At 46.4% G+C, this 15430-nt stretch overlaps 1 protein-coding gene across 1 annotated transcript in view; it reads left to right on the top strand.

The window, feature by feature from the left end:
- Dcdc2c (doublecortin domain containing 2C) overlaps nt 1-15430 on the top strand; it is a 65775-nt gene that overhangs the window by 49154 nt on the left and 1191 nt on the right. The window contains exons 5-8 of the mRNA XM_008850194.1: nt 2787-2924; nt 4059-4101; nt 5793-5916; nt 8134-8234. Coding sequence (XP_008848416.1) covers nt 2787-2924; nt 4059-4101; nt 5793-5916; nt 8134-8234 — 406 coding nt within the window. The remainder of the gene's footprint in view (nt 1-2786; nt 2925-4058; nt 4102-5792; nt 5917-8133; nt 8235-15430) is intronic.

Here is a 15430-nt window from a genome sequence, read left to right as displayed (position 1 = left end):
TAGTCTTCAGTCTACAGCAGCAAGATGAACTCACCAGCGAGAGAGAAGGCAAGCCGCAAAAAGCCCCGTGTTCTCCTCTGCCTTGGTCTTTTATACTGGCTGCCATCAGAAGGTAACGCCCACATTTAGGGTGTGTCTTCCGGCTTTAGATGATCCAATCAAGAAGTTCTCTTTCATTTCAGTTAATCTCAGATCAAATCAAGTTGACACCCAGGATTAGCCATCACACCCTTCTTGGGCCTCAGCAGTCAACAACACTATCAGATGGTTGTTTCTCTGATCTTGGCTTTTAGGACAACACATACTGTGCCAGGGCTTGAGGCCTTCTTCCCGTGTTTTTCCAAGACTCCTGGGTTTGCTGTTCTGTCTTCCTCCAAAGCTGCTCTTGCTGTGGCTCCCAGGCTGAGGCCTTTTTGAGGTCAAGGATATTTCATTTTGCCCTCTTGTCTAAACATCCACAGGTAGGTTCCTTCAGCCCTTACCTGTACTGGCCTGTCACTTTCCTGGTTTATTCCTGGGACCCTTGCTCTAGCTGTCTGTCCACCTGTGGGGGTTGAGCCCAGACTATCCCAAGGCCACTGCAGGGAGAATAGAATCCCAAACTTGAGTTTCCCACAGATGCCTCTGCTCCACGTCTCAGCCACCTTCTCTGTTCCTGCAGCTCTCTGGGGCTTGTCCAGTGGTCTCTGTCTTCATGCCCTAATTCCAAGTTTCCTCTGGACCTGAGCTGAGGCAGCAGCTGAGAGAGGGTCCTCGGGAACAGTGGAGCTAACAGCAACTGGAGCTTTTTAGAGATGAAATGCTCAGGTCTCATCATGGACTTCTGAGTCAGAAAATCTACAGTGGGGTGAGTCTGCTTCAGCTGGCATCCTGGAGACTATATGCATCTCTGAGGGAGGGCTGAGCTCTGTGGATTCCACCTGCTTCAGATGTTCTGTATCCATCCTCCTCTCTTGTACTTGGCTGCCCACAGCTGGAACTTCATATGCTGCAGCAGAAGCTGAGGCTCCTCTCTTGGAGGGTCTTTCTCCCCGATACATCTTGCCCACAATGACCAGCATGCTCTCTACTTCTGTATAGAAATCTTTAGCTTTTTGCCTAAATTAATGATGAAATTCTCTCTCTGGTATGCAAGGCTCTTTATAAACTGTCATTCAGCTAGGTCTTCATGTGTCCTGTCCACATTTTGCCCTCAGTGACAGGCAGACTCCTGGGTTCTAGCTTTTTGCATAGGGCCCTCCTGTCACCCCAAATGTCTTTGACCATCTCCCGATGCTGGCGTGTGACCATTCTTCAAGACTTCCTATGGATTCTTTCACTTTGTGAAGCTCACAATTGAATTTAATCTTCCTCCTCTTGAAACCTGTGTTAGTCAGTTTTCTGTTACTATAAAAAACTGAGATAACCATTTTAATGTGGGAAAAGATTTTCTTTGGCTTATGGTCTCCAGAGGCTTCAGTCTACAATGGTTTGGCCTATTGATTTGGGTCTGTGGTGAGACATCATGTTATGATGGAAGTACGTGGCAGAGGAAGCCGTTCACTTCATGAAGCAGAGGAAAACAAAAGGGGCTGGGTTCTTTTATTTTAATATTTTATTTATTATTTTAATTTTGTGTGTATGCAAGTATTGCCTGCATGTAGGTAAGTGCACCCGTGTCGTGCAGTGCCCACGGAGGACAGAACAGGCTGTCAGATCCCTTGGAACTGGAGTTTCAGACAGTTCCCAAACCCGGGTCTTCTGCAAGAACAACCAGTATTCTTAACCGCTGAGCCATCTCTCCGGGGATGGGTTCTTAATACCCCTTCATCAGCCTGACTCCAGTGACCTAACTTCTTTTTTCTGGGCTCCACCTCCTAACGGTTCCAGCACCTGCCAGTAGTGCCATGGCTGGGGACCATGTCTTCAGTACATGGGCAGTCAATCAGAGACACCCAAACCACAGAAGATCCTGAACATCTTTGCCCCTCTTGTATTTATCTTTATCGTTTTAAAGAACATTATTTATTTATTTTTAATTTTTTTGTGTGTATGAGTATTTTGCCTGCATGAATGTAAATTTGCCTGTGTTGTGCAATGCCCATAGAGCCAGAAGAGGGAGTCAGAGCCTCTGGAACTGGAGGTCTAGATGGTGGTTAGCCGTCATGTGGGTGCTAGAACCAAACTCAGGTCCTTTGCAAGAGCAACCAGTGCTTTTAGCCACTGTGTTCTCTCTCTAGCCCCTGTCTTTATAGGTTTTTATGACCCTCAACTTTGAGGAGTGATCACTTTCTTATTTGTAGTTTTAGCTAGTGCAGCACCCCCCTCATTGACTTAGGTATAACAGGTGCCCTGAACTGGTGAACTGAATCTTTTCTTAAATTAGCCAGACAATGGGTTCTTACCAGAGTACTGAATAAAACCATTGGGCCATTATAAAAAGACATGTCATTTGCTAATAAATGCTGATTTCTTTCCAAAGGATTATTATAACAATATAAGCCAATTTGTATTAATTTTAGCTGCTACTAGTTAAAATTAATTGAATACCAACTAAGAGCTTATCATGTTCTCGAGAGTCTCAGAGGATTTGCACGTAATGAAAATAGACTTTAATTAAAAGCTACTAACAGCAGAAAGTGCAGCGCTGGAAGAGCAGCTCCCGTGGGCTTGATGCCCCACATGGGCACACTTGCCTAGGGGAATGGGTTGCTTCTTGAGTAGGTCACGTGCTGGTCATTTATCACAAAGCACACAGTGTCTTGTGCTGTCTCTCGCAAACTCTCATGTCATTTCCTGTGTTGCAGATTATATACCATGGATGGACATCTTTTGGACAACTCAAATGATTTGCAAGACAATTATTTTTATGTTGCCGCCGGGCTGGAGACCTTCAAATCTGTTCCTTACTGGAGGTCCTCACGTGTCCCCAGTGAGGTTCAGCAGTGAGTACAAGTTGTGCCTTTCCTTTAAAATTTTTTTTATAACTTTATTGACTTATTTGGGCATGTGTGTTCCATGGGATGCCTGCGGAGGTCAGAGGATTACTCATGGGAGTTAGTTCTCTCTTACCGTGGCAAATGCCTTTACCCACTGAGCCATCTTGCCAGCCCCTGTGTCATTCCTTTCTGAGTGTTGTTAACACTTCCTCATTCCCCCAGGACACTTTAAAAATTGTTTTTAAATACTCTTAAGTGTATGTGTGTGCCCGCTTGTCTGTATTTGCATCATGTGTGTACTGTGCCCACAAAGACCAGAAGAGGGCCATTGGATCCCCTGGAACTGGAGTTGTGATCTGCCTGATATGGGTACTGAGAACCAAACTTGGGTCCTCTGGAAGAGCACAAGCACTTTTAAGCCTGAACTAGCTCTTTAGCCTCTACCCTCAGGACCTTTATTTTCATAATATGTTGAGTTCAGCCACTCTTCTACAGTAAAACTCAATGCTCTTATATATGTATATACAGACTTACATATGTGTAATTTTAACTTTACTTCTAAAATCAGGAATGGAATCATGGACCACACAGTCTCTGAGAGCCTTATGTCCACTCTGGGACACAGATAGGCTGGGTGGTGCTCTTCCAAGAGTGGTGTGGTAGAGGCATGTCCAGATCTGGCAGCTGCTGGAGCAGGCAGGCGCTGGTGCTCATGAATTAGGAAGAGGAGTGGGTGTATACAAAGTGGCCAGTCCATAGAATTTTGTGTCTCTAAAGAGGGAGGCAGTCAATTTTGGTTGAGGTTTGAATGTCAGCTCTGCCAGTGGTCAGCTCTGGGGTGTGGAGCAAACCCTCATCCCTTAGGCCTTTGGAAGCATCGAAATTACCTCCAGCATCCTATAAAACCTTACAGCTGAAGTTGTCTGTCATCATGCCACCCCCAGGCCAGATGCCACCCTGATAAGTGGAAGCCCATCTGACTTTCAAAGACCCCCCCCCAGCCCTTTCTGCTCCTGAACCAGGAAATGGTTGCTGTCATAGGCTGGGTCCTCTGGGGTCAGTGGGTCCCTCTCCCAGTCAAGAATGCCCCTATAGTTTATAAAGATGATGTTACAAATTGGCTGTTTTTTTGTCTTTCAGGAGGTATGGGAACACTGAGAAACACCCCCCCCAAAAGAAAAAAGTAAGTTTTGATAGAAGAGTGACCATTATTACAAATTCTGGTGCCAATCAGCTTCAGGAACACAGGGTCTGAGCCAGGCTCACAGGGAACAGTCAGATCTGCCCATGAGGTAGAGGAGACTAGTTTTCCCCCTGGAGCACAGAGCCTAGGACAGGGAGGCATGCTGAGGTATCTGCAACATAGCAGTCTGTGTATTGAGACCTCAGAAGATCAGCACCCTGTCTTTTAAATTTGCAAGTTATCCTAAAAATATACTTACAGGCCAGGTGTGGTGGTATACACCTTTAATCCCAGCATTTGGGAGGCAGAGGCAGGTGAATATCTGTGAGTTTGAGGCTAACCTGGTTTACATAGTGAGTTTATATATGCTTACAGAACAAAGCTGAGACTCTTTTTCTGGCGGGGGGTCGGGGGGCTTCAGTGAGCACTTCCCAAACAAAGCATAGAGCCTTGGACACACAGATCACCAGTGTCAAACGGGGCTTTGTGGTTCTTATTGCAGTGTGCTGATGCTCCTAAAACCAGTTCTGCGGAGATCTTGCTTTCTGTACTTAAAATGCAGCTTCAGCTCCTAGAAGCATTCCTTAAGGCCAGAGATATTTTACTTTGTCTCTTGCATGAGGGTGGAAGCTTATTTCCATATGTTAATTTCTACCAGAGGAAAAAAAATCCCTATCTTGGGAGTGTGAGCAAAGTCAAAATATTAACGGTATGATGGACTGCACTGTGACCTGTGAGCTGGAATAAACCCTTTCTCCCTAAAGTTGCTTTTGCCAGCGTATTTTATCATAGCAACAGGAAAAGAAAATAAGACACGTGTCATTTCATTTCTGGTTGTATAATACTTTATTTGACTAGTCTATGCAAATAGGGCATTGAGATTGTTCTAGATCTAGTTTGGTTTTGAATTGGTTTTTTTTTTTTTTTTTTTTTTTTTTTAAAGCACTTCCATGAGTAAAGTCCTGTAACTAAAACCACTATTAAAACACTACTGGGAAAAGGCAGGTGTTTTTAGTTGACATTTCTTCAGTACTATAGAGAGCTTGAGAGAGATGTTTGGTTATAACTTTGGCTGGATTTGCTTCCCAATATTTGCGTTAAGATTTAAAAGAGAAAAGCTAAAAAGTGACATCCTGCAGTGTGGTGAGGGTTAGTGGGACAGGGTTGGGAGGGAGCTAAGAGTCCCCCAGCCTTGCTCTGTGGCTGCACTGCACCATGTTGCTGTTGTCCACAGACTTTGTAAAAGCCCAGGTCTCCCCTAGTCTGAAAAGCAGCTGCCATATAACTGATTTTATGAGCACTCCACCTTGTGCATAGGCTTCAGCGGAAATAGATTTGGGGAGCCCTGGAACAGCACCTCTTATACGTCAAGGCATGTCCCCAAAGAACCTGAAGAGCCCCTGAGTCATCCCTAGAGCAGCCCCCAATCCCCCAGGTGGTGGGAGAATACCTGAGGCTGGGAAGTGATTGACCTCTCCCCATAGGGGTGCTAGGAGGGTGGAGGAAGAGCATGTCTTTGCCTCCTTGTGGGGGGGTCAGAGGAGGAGCGTGGGGGACCCCATGAGGCTTCTCGGGTGGGTGCCTGGTCTGCCCTTGTCCACCCCAAGGACCAAGGACCCTGAGAGCTCAGCAACCAGGGGCACTCCCTTGGCCTCAATCCCTGAGACTTTTGTTCTTAATTTGTATGTCAGGTGGAGTCCAAAGGAAAAGAACCTCCCCCACATAACAATCTGCCATTTAAAAACCAGGATTCTGTTTATTATGCCAAAGAGAAGGAAAAGATGTCAGAGGGAACTTTAATCCAAAGTGGTGCAGGTAATGTGACACCATCTTCTGCAGGCAATGAGAAGTGCTCCCAGACTCTGTGTGTGCATGGTTTAGGTGTGTGTAGTGTGGTAGAGGTGTGTGTAGTGTGTGTGTTATACCTGTGTGTATGTTTTATAGGTTTGTTCGGTGTGTGTGTATGTGTGTGATGTATGTGGTATAGGTGTGTGAGGTGTGTGTAGTGTATATATATGTGTGTTGTGTGTGTTTGGTGTATGTTGTGCATGTGCATGCATGGTATATGTGTGTGTGCATTGTGTGTGTATGTGGTGTGCATACGTATGGTGTTTTAGTTTGCTTTTCTGTTCCTGTGATAAAATGGAGACCGAAAGTAGCTTGGGGAAGAAAGGATTTATTTCAGCGTCCAATTCCCAGGTCACAGTCCATCACTAAGAGAAGCCAAGTCAGGAACTCAAGGCCGGAGCCGAAGCAGAAACCCTGGAGGAATGTCGCTTACTGGCTTGTTTCCTCTCACTTGCTCACCTGCCTTTCTTTTTCAAAAATTACTTTTATTATTATTTTTAAGTGTGCATGTACATGTGCATGCACGTGTGTGCGTGTGTGTTCGTGAGTGCAGTGCTGGAGTTACAGGCTGCTGCGAGCTGCCTGATGTGGGTGCTGGGAATTAAACCCAGGTTCCCTGGAAGAGCAGTTATGTGCTCGTAACCACTAAGCCTTCTCTCCATCCTCAGCTGTTTTCTCACACAACCCAGGTCCACTAGCCCAGGGATGGCACCACCCACAGTGGGCTGGGCCTTCCTACATTAACTAGCAATTCAGAAAATGCCCACAGACATGGCCAATCTGATCTGGAATATTCTTCAGTTGAGGCATCCTCATTCCAGGTGACACTAGTTTATGTCAAGTTGACAAAAACAAGCACATGTGATATGTATGTATAGTGTGTATGTGTGTATGGTATATGTAGTATATATGAGTTTGTGTATGTGGTATATATACATACACATATATATAGTGTGTATAGTGTATATGTGTGTGGTGCATGTGCATGTATAGGGGGTGTGGTGCGTGTATGTGGTGTGTAGTGTGTATGTGTATAGTATGGTGTGTGTATAGTGTGTATGTATATTATGTGTATAGTGTATATGTGTATGTATGTGTGTGTTGTATGTGTGGTATGTAGTGTATACATGTATGTTGTGGTGTGTGTGGTGTATACCATGTGTATGTGTGGCATGTGTATAGTGCAAATGTGTACAGTGTGTATGTGTGTGGTGTGTATAGTGTGTATATGTATATATGCTGTGTGTGTATAGTGTGAATGTGTATGGTGTGTGTGTGGTGCATGGTGTGTACATAATGGTGTGGTGTGTGTGATGTGCATAGTGTGTATATTTGCAATGTGTGTATAGTGTATATGTGTATGGTGTATGTGTGGTGTGTACAGTGTGTATGTGTTTGGGGTGTGTTTCGGAAAAAGCTTATTCCACGGAATCATTTTTTGTAACCGTCTCCTTCACTCAGCTTGTGGGACAGTGGTAGGCAGAGAGGAACAACCAAACTCCAAAACTGAAGTCAATGGGAGCGTGCAGGCAGGAGGCCTCCAGAATGTCATAGCCAAAGTCAAGTCTACATTTACATGTGCACAAGGGCCCTAGATAGTCATTCTGTAAGGAGACAAGTCCATATTTTAGGGAACTTTGAACATGCACACTGTCTAGATTGTTCAGTGTACTTTTAGAAGAGGAATCCAGATGGGACTGTAAAGTGAGATAATTTAAATACCTGCCACTCCTGTTCTTACTGCTCTACTCCCTCTGCCATGTCCTTCTGGGCACTGAGGTCTAATGACACCCTTCTTGTGGTCCATCTCATGTCCCTGTCTGACAGACAGGGTGAGGGACCTCAGAGTCCTATGACTGGTTCTAGTGTAAACAGGAAGGTGGGGGAGAGGCTTCTCCCATACTACTCTGCAGCATCCAGACAGTTTTGGATGTCACCGGGCACAGGGATGCCCATGTTTCCAAACATACAGGACCTTCATGGAGGTGGAGACTAGACAGGCACTGCAGAATTGAGGCCCACTGAACTAAGGCTTCTTCAGAAGAAAGACAAAGGGAGAGAGGGCGATGGAGGGGGCACTGTGGGCTTCTGTCTCATGGCACAGAAAGTTCAGGGATCAGAAAATACACATTGACATTCAGTTTCTCCATTGGTTTCAAAAGTCTGTCTGTTACTTTCCCTCAGAAGGCGATGTGTATAAAGCACAGACTCCTGCCAAGGAGACACAGGAGGCGCTGGACATCAGGGAGGACCCGGAGGTGAAGGTGGAGGTACCTGTGGACCAGGTGGGTAGCAAGAGCCCAAATGGACTAAACTTAGCTATGTCAGCCTCTTCCTCAGCAGACTCTCCTCTAGGCTCTCCATAGCCTCTAGAAGGTTCCATGCTCTCCCATTTAGCTACTTACCCAGGCATTTTCCTGACCTTCCCTTAAGCACTTCTGCTGTCAGGCCCATTTTGACACCTGTCATCTGTGTGGCTGCATGTTTATTATGTCACTGTTTGGCTACTGTGTTTGTCCTGGTCTAATGGGGGAAGAATCTGCTTTGCTCAGGTTGTAGCTCCAGTGTCCAGAAGAGTCCCTGGCATGCACATGGCCCTTCATCATCCTTTGTGGCATGATGGGATGTGGAATAAATGGGGTGACCGTGGGACCTCAATATCCTTGGGGTGACTGTGGGACTTCCGTACTCTTAGGGTGACCATGGAACTTCCATAGCTTTGAGGTGGCTGTGAGATTTCCAAACCTTTACCCACAGATGGAGGCAACTCACGAGGGTGGCCAAGGGTGGCCAAGGGAGGGCCTTGTGTACTGCTGGATGTGCGGCCCAGCTCAGTCACTGCCTCCTCCACACACACACACATACACACTATACATACATATCTAGTGAAGTAGAGTCTTGAGAGAGTCCCAGAGAAGATGGGAAGATGAGGTGGAGGGGAGCGTGGAGAAGGGGAAAGGATGCTGAAATTGGGGTCTCCAAGCTGGTGATTAGACAGAGGGAAAAATGTGAGACAGGGAGCCAGTGAGATGGCAGTGGGTGCAGACTGCAGGGAGCTGGCGGATACAGGTGAGAGGTGGGCACAAAGAGCCTGAGCACTGGTGGGCGCCAGCCAGACTCACCCCATAAGAGGCTGGGCTCATCTCCACAGCCCTTCCTTGGGCTCTGCCTGTGCTCCTGTGAGGAGAGATTGTGTAGGTAGCCCTAAAATTGCATGATTTTGCCTTGACTCTCTACTGGAAGGCACGAAACTCTTATCTACAATTGTTACCGTGGAGGAAAGAAATTTTATTCTGGAAAAGGCTAATACTACGATTTGAGATAGGTCCTGTTCTGGCCTAATAATTACAGAGCATGAATCAGGGTAACCACTGAGTTTCCTTCCTCCTGTTTCAGTAACTTGGCTTCTGTAATTTTAAGTCCTGCTGTGTGTTTTTGCTGTGGCATATTTTAACAAGTTCCAGCCTGCATGCTGGCTTCCCCTTCCCCTGGCATTTGGACTTCTTACCCATGTTTCCTGCTGTAGTTTCTAAATTACCAGTAATTACCTATTCTTTTCCTTGATATGGCAAAAATGAGTGAAAGATTTTTTTCTTAAAACCAAAACTACTGGGGTTGGAGAGATGGCTCATCAGTTAAGAACACTGGCTGTTCTTGCAGAAGACCCGGGTTCGAATCCCAGCAGCCACATGGCAGCTAACAACTGTCCATAACTTCAGTTCCAGGGGATCCAACAGCCTCTTCTGACCGCCGCAAGCATTGCACAACACAGGTGTACTTACCTATATGTTGGAGATACACCCATACACATAAAAAATAAAAACAATAAATAAAATAGTAAAAACAAGAGGAAGCACAACTGGCCCTAAATAAAGTCATATATTAGAACTCAGAGCAAAGGTTAAAACAGTGCATTTTCACATTAAATTCCTAGCTTTATTTCTAAAACTAAAATGAGGAATGACATTTGGTAGAACTTTTATCTCCTAAAACATGTGAAATATTATCTTAACTGTTAATTCCTTGGCACTGATAAGACTAAGTTAAACAGGTGAAAATTAATTTGAGAAAAGAATGTTTACCTGATTGAAGTTGTTCTGTAAATAACTGTCTCCATAGTTATTTGTGTATGGTGAACATGTGAGTCTCAAGTGCCTGTGCAATTGATGTCCATTGTGTCTGAAGTGGTAGAGTGGATTTTCTCATTGCAGTGTAGTGTGGAATGAGAGGAAGGACAAGGGTCAGGAGGTGTCCTGGGGTGTCCCCTTGGGATGGGCTATTTGGGAGGAAGGCGAGGGACATGGCCAGGGAGAGCACAGTGTCAGGCCTTGGTGAACAGAGGCACAGAAACAGCCCTGCTGATTGTTCTGTACCCTGGGCAGGACTGAGGATGCTGCAGTGAACCCAGACTGTCTAGTGGGTCAGGTGACAATATGAACCTACGCTCTGTGGCTGTGAGGGGCACAGCATTGAGACCCCTTGAGGTCAAGCTTCCTTTACTCACCCCAACATGAACGACATGTGGAGAGCAGAAAGAAAGGGCCTGGGAGCCAGAGGAACCATATTGGTTGTTGGCCAGGGTGCTGAGGGGAGAAGATATGGGGAGCAGGCCTCCTGCAGAGCACTCGGGTCAAGTGGCTTGACTCCATGTTCCCCCTTCACCATGACTGGATGAGTGTCCATTGTTTACGAAACCCACTGACCTGGACTCAAGACACCCTGTGTGATATGGTCAGTAGACACAAAGTGTAGTCAGGTGGAGGGACACTCAGGTCACACTGACTTCCTATGCACCATGTTATAACCTTTGAAAACGCTCGGTTTGGATGATTAGAGGATGTGGGTGCCCTTCAGCCTGCTAGAAGCATTATACTACCTGTAATAAATTTAGACACTCAGGTCACACTGACTTCCTATGCACCATGTTATAACCTTTGAAAACACTCGGTTTGGATGATTAGAGGATGTGGGTGCTCTTCAGCCTGCTATAAGCATTATACTACCTGTAATAAATTTTAAAAAAGATTTATTTTTTTATTTTATGTGTATGAGTGTTTTGCTTGCATGTATGTAAGTGCACCAGTGAGTGCAATGTCTGTGGAGGTCAGAAGAGGGTGTCAGATCCCCTGGAACTGGAGTTATGGATGGTTGTTAGGTGCCATGTGGGTGCCAGGTGCCACCTGGGTCCTCTGCAAGAGCAGCCAGTGTTCTTAACTGCTGAGCCATCTTTCTAGCTCCTTATCTAATTATTTTTGAGATAATTAAAAAGCTTCAAACACCAGGTCCTCTTAACAAATGCCTTTCCCTTATCCCAGAGTCTAGAAACGCCCCCTACCCCCAAACCCCAGAGCCCAGTGCCTGTTAGGAGCCACTTGTAGCTGTGTAGAAGTCAAAGAGGAGGATGGCTGATTGGCCACAGGCAGGGAGATGGGAATAAAGGCTGATCATCCATCCCCCAACATTTAAATTCATTGTGCATTAAAAAACACATAAAATATGCATTAAAATGTACATTAAAATGGGTAAAAATTTTTTGAGACAGGTTTCACTGTGTACCTCTGGCTGGCCTGGAACTTGCCATGTAGAACAAGCTGGCCTCAGCCTGTTTGGGTTGTCATATTCGAATGTTACCATCTAGGTCATTTGTAACGAACAGAAGCATGTTAGCTTACAGATCTGGAGGCTAGGAAGTCCAACATCCAGGCACCAGCACTGATGACAGGTCTTTTGCTACCTTGTCACATGATGGAAGGGGTAGGTGAGGGAGAAGGTGAGGCTGAGCCTCCTCCGGCATGGCAACATCAGCTCACTGTTGGAGTGGCCCCTGAAGCCATCATCCAGTGCTGTCATGAGGGTGTCTGTTTCAGTGGGCGTGGGTGGGTGGGGGAGTGGACATGCACTCAAACCATGGCACTGACTTTACTGAAGTCCAAAGATCTGTGGCAAAGGAGAGTCCTTAATTAGACACCAGCACAGCACATTCAAGCACATCTGCCGGGTGCAATGAATTTCCCTCTAGAGAAAGAGCCAGAAAAAGGTCACTAACTAAGGAAAGCCAAGATAGTGGGTCTCATTAGGAGAAGGTTGATGCAGGTTTGTGCGCTCTGAGGATTGCTTAATTAGAAGACATGTAATGAAGTAGTGGCACTTTAGGACTTTGGCGTTTCTGGGTGCATAGAGTAGTTCAGATGAAGCGAAAGGAGGTTCTGTGAGGATTTGCAGTAATGATTAGGTTTAAAAACATTCATCTTCGGTATCCAGGATGCTTTGGCCATTAAGGCTGAAAAGCTTGCAGAATGGCTTTTACAGCAAGGACTATGTATTGTGTCTATATCAGAGCACATATGGTACATGTGGAGGTCTTGGTGAGATGGAAGTTTCTGGGGGTGTCCAGCTTAGCATGTCGGTGTGACAAGTGTCCCTGTTGTTTCCACTCTGGATACTGCCTTCAGTGCACTGACTTTGGTCTCAGGCTGTCCTCCTGTAGGCTCAGATGGTTGCTTTAGTTTTGTGTGGTGCACTGAGGCAGGGGTTTACTGCTGAGAACATAGGCTGTTTCTCATTTTAGTAGTGAGAAGTCTTCTGAGAGACCCCAGGGAAACCTTCCTGTGTCTGTATCTAGTGCTTGATGCAGCCAGGAAGAGGCACCTGAACCCCATGGCTCAATCAGTGTTCATTTCTGGTGTCTAGAAGGGCTCCCTGAACTGTATGACTATCACTTGAAAAATAATTGCAGTTTCATTTTTTTAAGCAAAGAATAAACTGAGGAATAGCTGTGAGATAGGTAGCCACCATGTCTGCTCATGAGTGTTTATCTGCACCCATGCACCTTGTCCACGACAGGGAAGATATCTGACCCTTTGTGGCTCCTCCTCTTCTGGGCTTTAGATCAGGGACTTCTGCCCGTTAGAACTTCCTGGAACCTTGTGACAACAGTTATCCTCTCTTCTCACATCCAACTTCCCTCAGTCTTGGTGGCCAGAGCTGAGCACGGAGCCTGCTTTGGCCTCACTCCTGGAGCAAGCCTGCCTCTCCTCCGGGTGCAGAGCCAACCTTTCCAGGGAGTAGACTCTTCTACCTTCTTCTCCCTTTGCTGCCCTCATTCACCTCATCTGGCTTCTGCCCACGGGAGAGGGCTAAGTGCGAGTTCATTCCCCAGTTTTCCACACACTAACCTTGCAGCCGCTCTCTTCCTCCAGAGCTTGCTGAACTAGCCTCCGACTTTCCTTCTGTCTCTGGTCACTTTATTCTAGGGTTGAGGTTCGATGAGAGTCTGGTTCAATGAGGCATCATTGTTACTCTGCATCTACCTTGCCTGATATGATATGAAAATCTGTGTCCCCATGGCTTCAGAGGTGTGCAGACCTCTCAGATATCTGCTGAACTTGTGTCTCGCATTAGACATTCAATGATATGGAAGCTCAGCAGGGTGAGAAATGACCAGGTTCTCCCCATGTCTCCAGACTTTGTTTCCTGACAGCCTCAGGGGTTGCATGATGCCCCCATTCAGCCAGAAAGAATATGAGATGGGTTCTAAGCCTTACCTTTTAAACCTTCTGTATCTAGACTATGTCAGCATTTTCTGCTGTATGCACCTAGAGCCTGTCCACTGGTTTCCCTATGCCCATCACTTCATCCTACCTGGCAGCATCTCATGGCCAGATCTCTGCATCCCTTTTGTACCCTGTGCTCTGACCATCCTGCAGTCCAAGAGCACAGTGCTGGGCCTGCAGCAAGCTTTGCTCATGCAATTCTGTGTGCTGGCATGCACCCTAAATTCCTATCTGCATATTAGTGTCTTGCATCCTTTGATTTTTAAATTAAAAGTCACTGGAGTGAGCTTCAACTGGCTTCCATGTGTGTTAAATGCAGTTGTGTTCCCTTTCTGCCCCATGTGCCTCTGCTTGGCACACCTCTCATGGTTGTAGCTCTGCACTCGAGTGCTGACAGTTTAATCAGTGTCTGACTTCATCCTATGACTCCAGCTTTTTGAGGACCATGCTTCTTTGAACCAAAGATCACTAGTGTCTCAGCAGGGTGGGATTCAAAGTGGCAGGTACTCTGTCTACCTTTATTGAATAAATGAATGAAATAGTGATGTCACCACATCAGCTACTCTCTGACATGCTTCAGAATGTTCATTTTTACGTAGTCTGAACAGCCATCACAGAGAACATTATTGTTACTTTTCTTTGAAACTATTGGAATGCAGCACTCATGCCACCCAGTCTGACCGAGGACAGGCTAATGGGATCAGGGTATGGAACACACACCTGCACATCTCTACAGCTCTGCTCTTGAATGGTTCAGGCCAGCTGGAAGCAGCTCCTGGGTCCTCAGGGATCCCTGCTAAGGCAGATCTTGGCCTGTGTCAGATGTTCAGAGCCCTTTACCATTTTAACTCAGGTGTAGTTGTACCATTTGCCTTTCTGGCCAGTGGCAGGTAGCTCCAGGCAGATGCCTAATCTCCTACCTGTCCTTCTCTGCCTTTGGGATCAGGACACAGGAGAAGGCCCTCCCCCAGTGGATGCACTCTGTGATGTGGATGAACCAGGTCTCTGGCAAGCCCTCTGTGGACACGTGGTGCAAGCTGGTGCTCTGGTGGAGCTGGGTCAGCCTGTCTTATCAGACGCAGAGCTAAAATGCAAGCAGCCTAAAATGGAAGCTCAGCTAAACAGTGATAGAGTGCACAATTCTCCCTGAGAGTGGGGAGAAGGCACAGTGTACTGACGTAGATGGCTCACTGCCTCTTCCTGGCATGCTGGGCCAGCCAGGCTGTGGAGAGTGCCTTCTGAGCAGGCAACAGCTCTGTGACTGGGGTTCCCAAAGGAGTCCTAAGAATGAAGAAGAAACTACTGTTTGCTGACCAGCAGCACCTGGAGTTACCACAGCACTTTAACTAATTTTGGATATTAATTTTTATGTATGTATAGTGTATGTTTGTGTGTGAGGGTATGTGCTTGCTACAGCGTGGGTGTTGCGGTCACAGGACAACCTCCAGAGTTGGTCCTTGTGGTCCACCTGATTGATGCATTGTCCCTTGTTTCTCACCATGATTCGTACTCCAGGCTGGTTGGCCCAGGAACTTCTGGGGGATTTTCCTGTCTCTGTTTCCTGTCTTGTTGTAAGAGTTCTGGGATTACAGATATGCACCACAGTGTCTAGTTTTTACATGGATTGTGGGGATCTGAACTCAGGTTGTCAGGCTCTTGTTGACAAGTGTTTATACCTGCTGAGGCACATACCTGGCCCCTTATTTATTTATTTTTGTGATAAGGTCTTGCTATGTGTGATGGATAGCTTTAGTGTCAACTTGACACACCTGGGTTGAGGGAGCCTCAGTTGGGGAATTGCCTCTATTGGACTGGCCTGTGGCCATGTCTGAGGGCATCTTCTTGATGAGTGATGTGGGAGGGCCCAGCCCACTGTGGGTGGTGCCACCCCTGGGCAGGTGGGCCTGTGTTGCATAAGAAAGCAGGCT

The sequence above is a fragment of the Nannospalax galili genome, unplaced genomic scaffold (genome assembly GCF_000622305.1).
Source record: "Nannospalax galili isolate Female #2095 unplaced genomic scaffold, S.galili_v1.0 scaffold100, whole genome shotgun sequence".
In the NCBI taxonomy this organism is placed as follows: Eukaryota; Metazoa; Chordata; class Mammalia; order Rodentia; family Spalacidae; genus Nannospalax; species Nannospalax galili.
The sequence above is the reverse complement of the archived record's forward strand: the minus strand, read 5'-3'. Positions and strand labels throughout refer to the sequence as shown.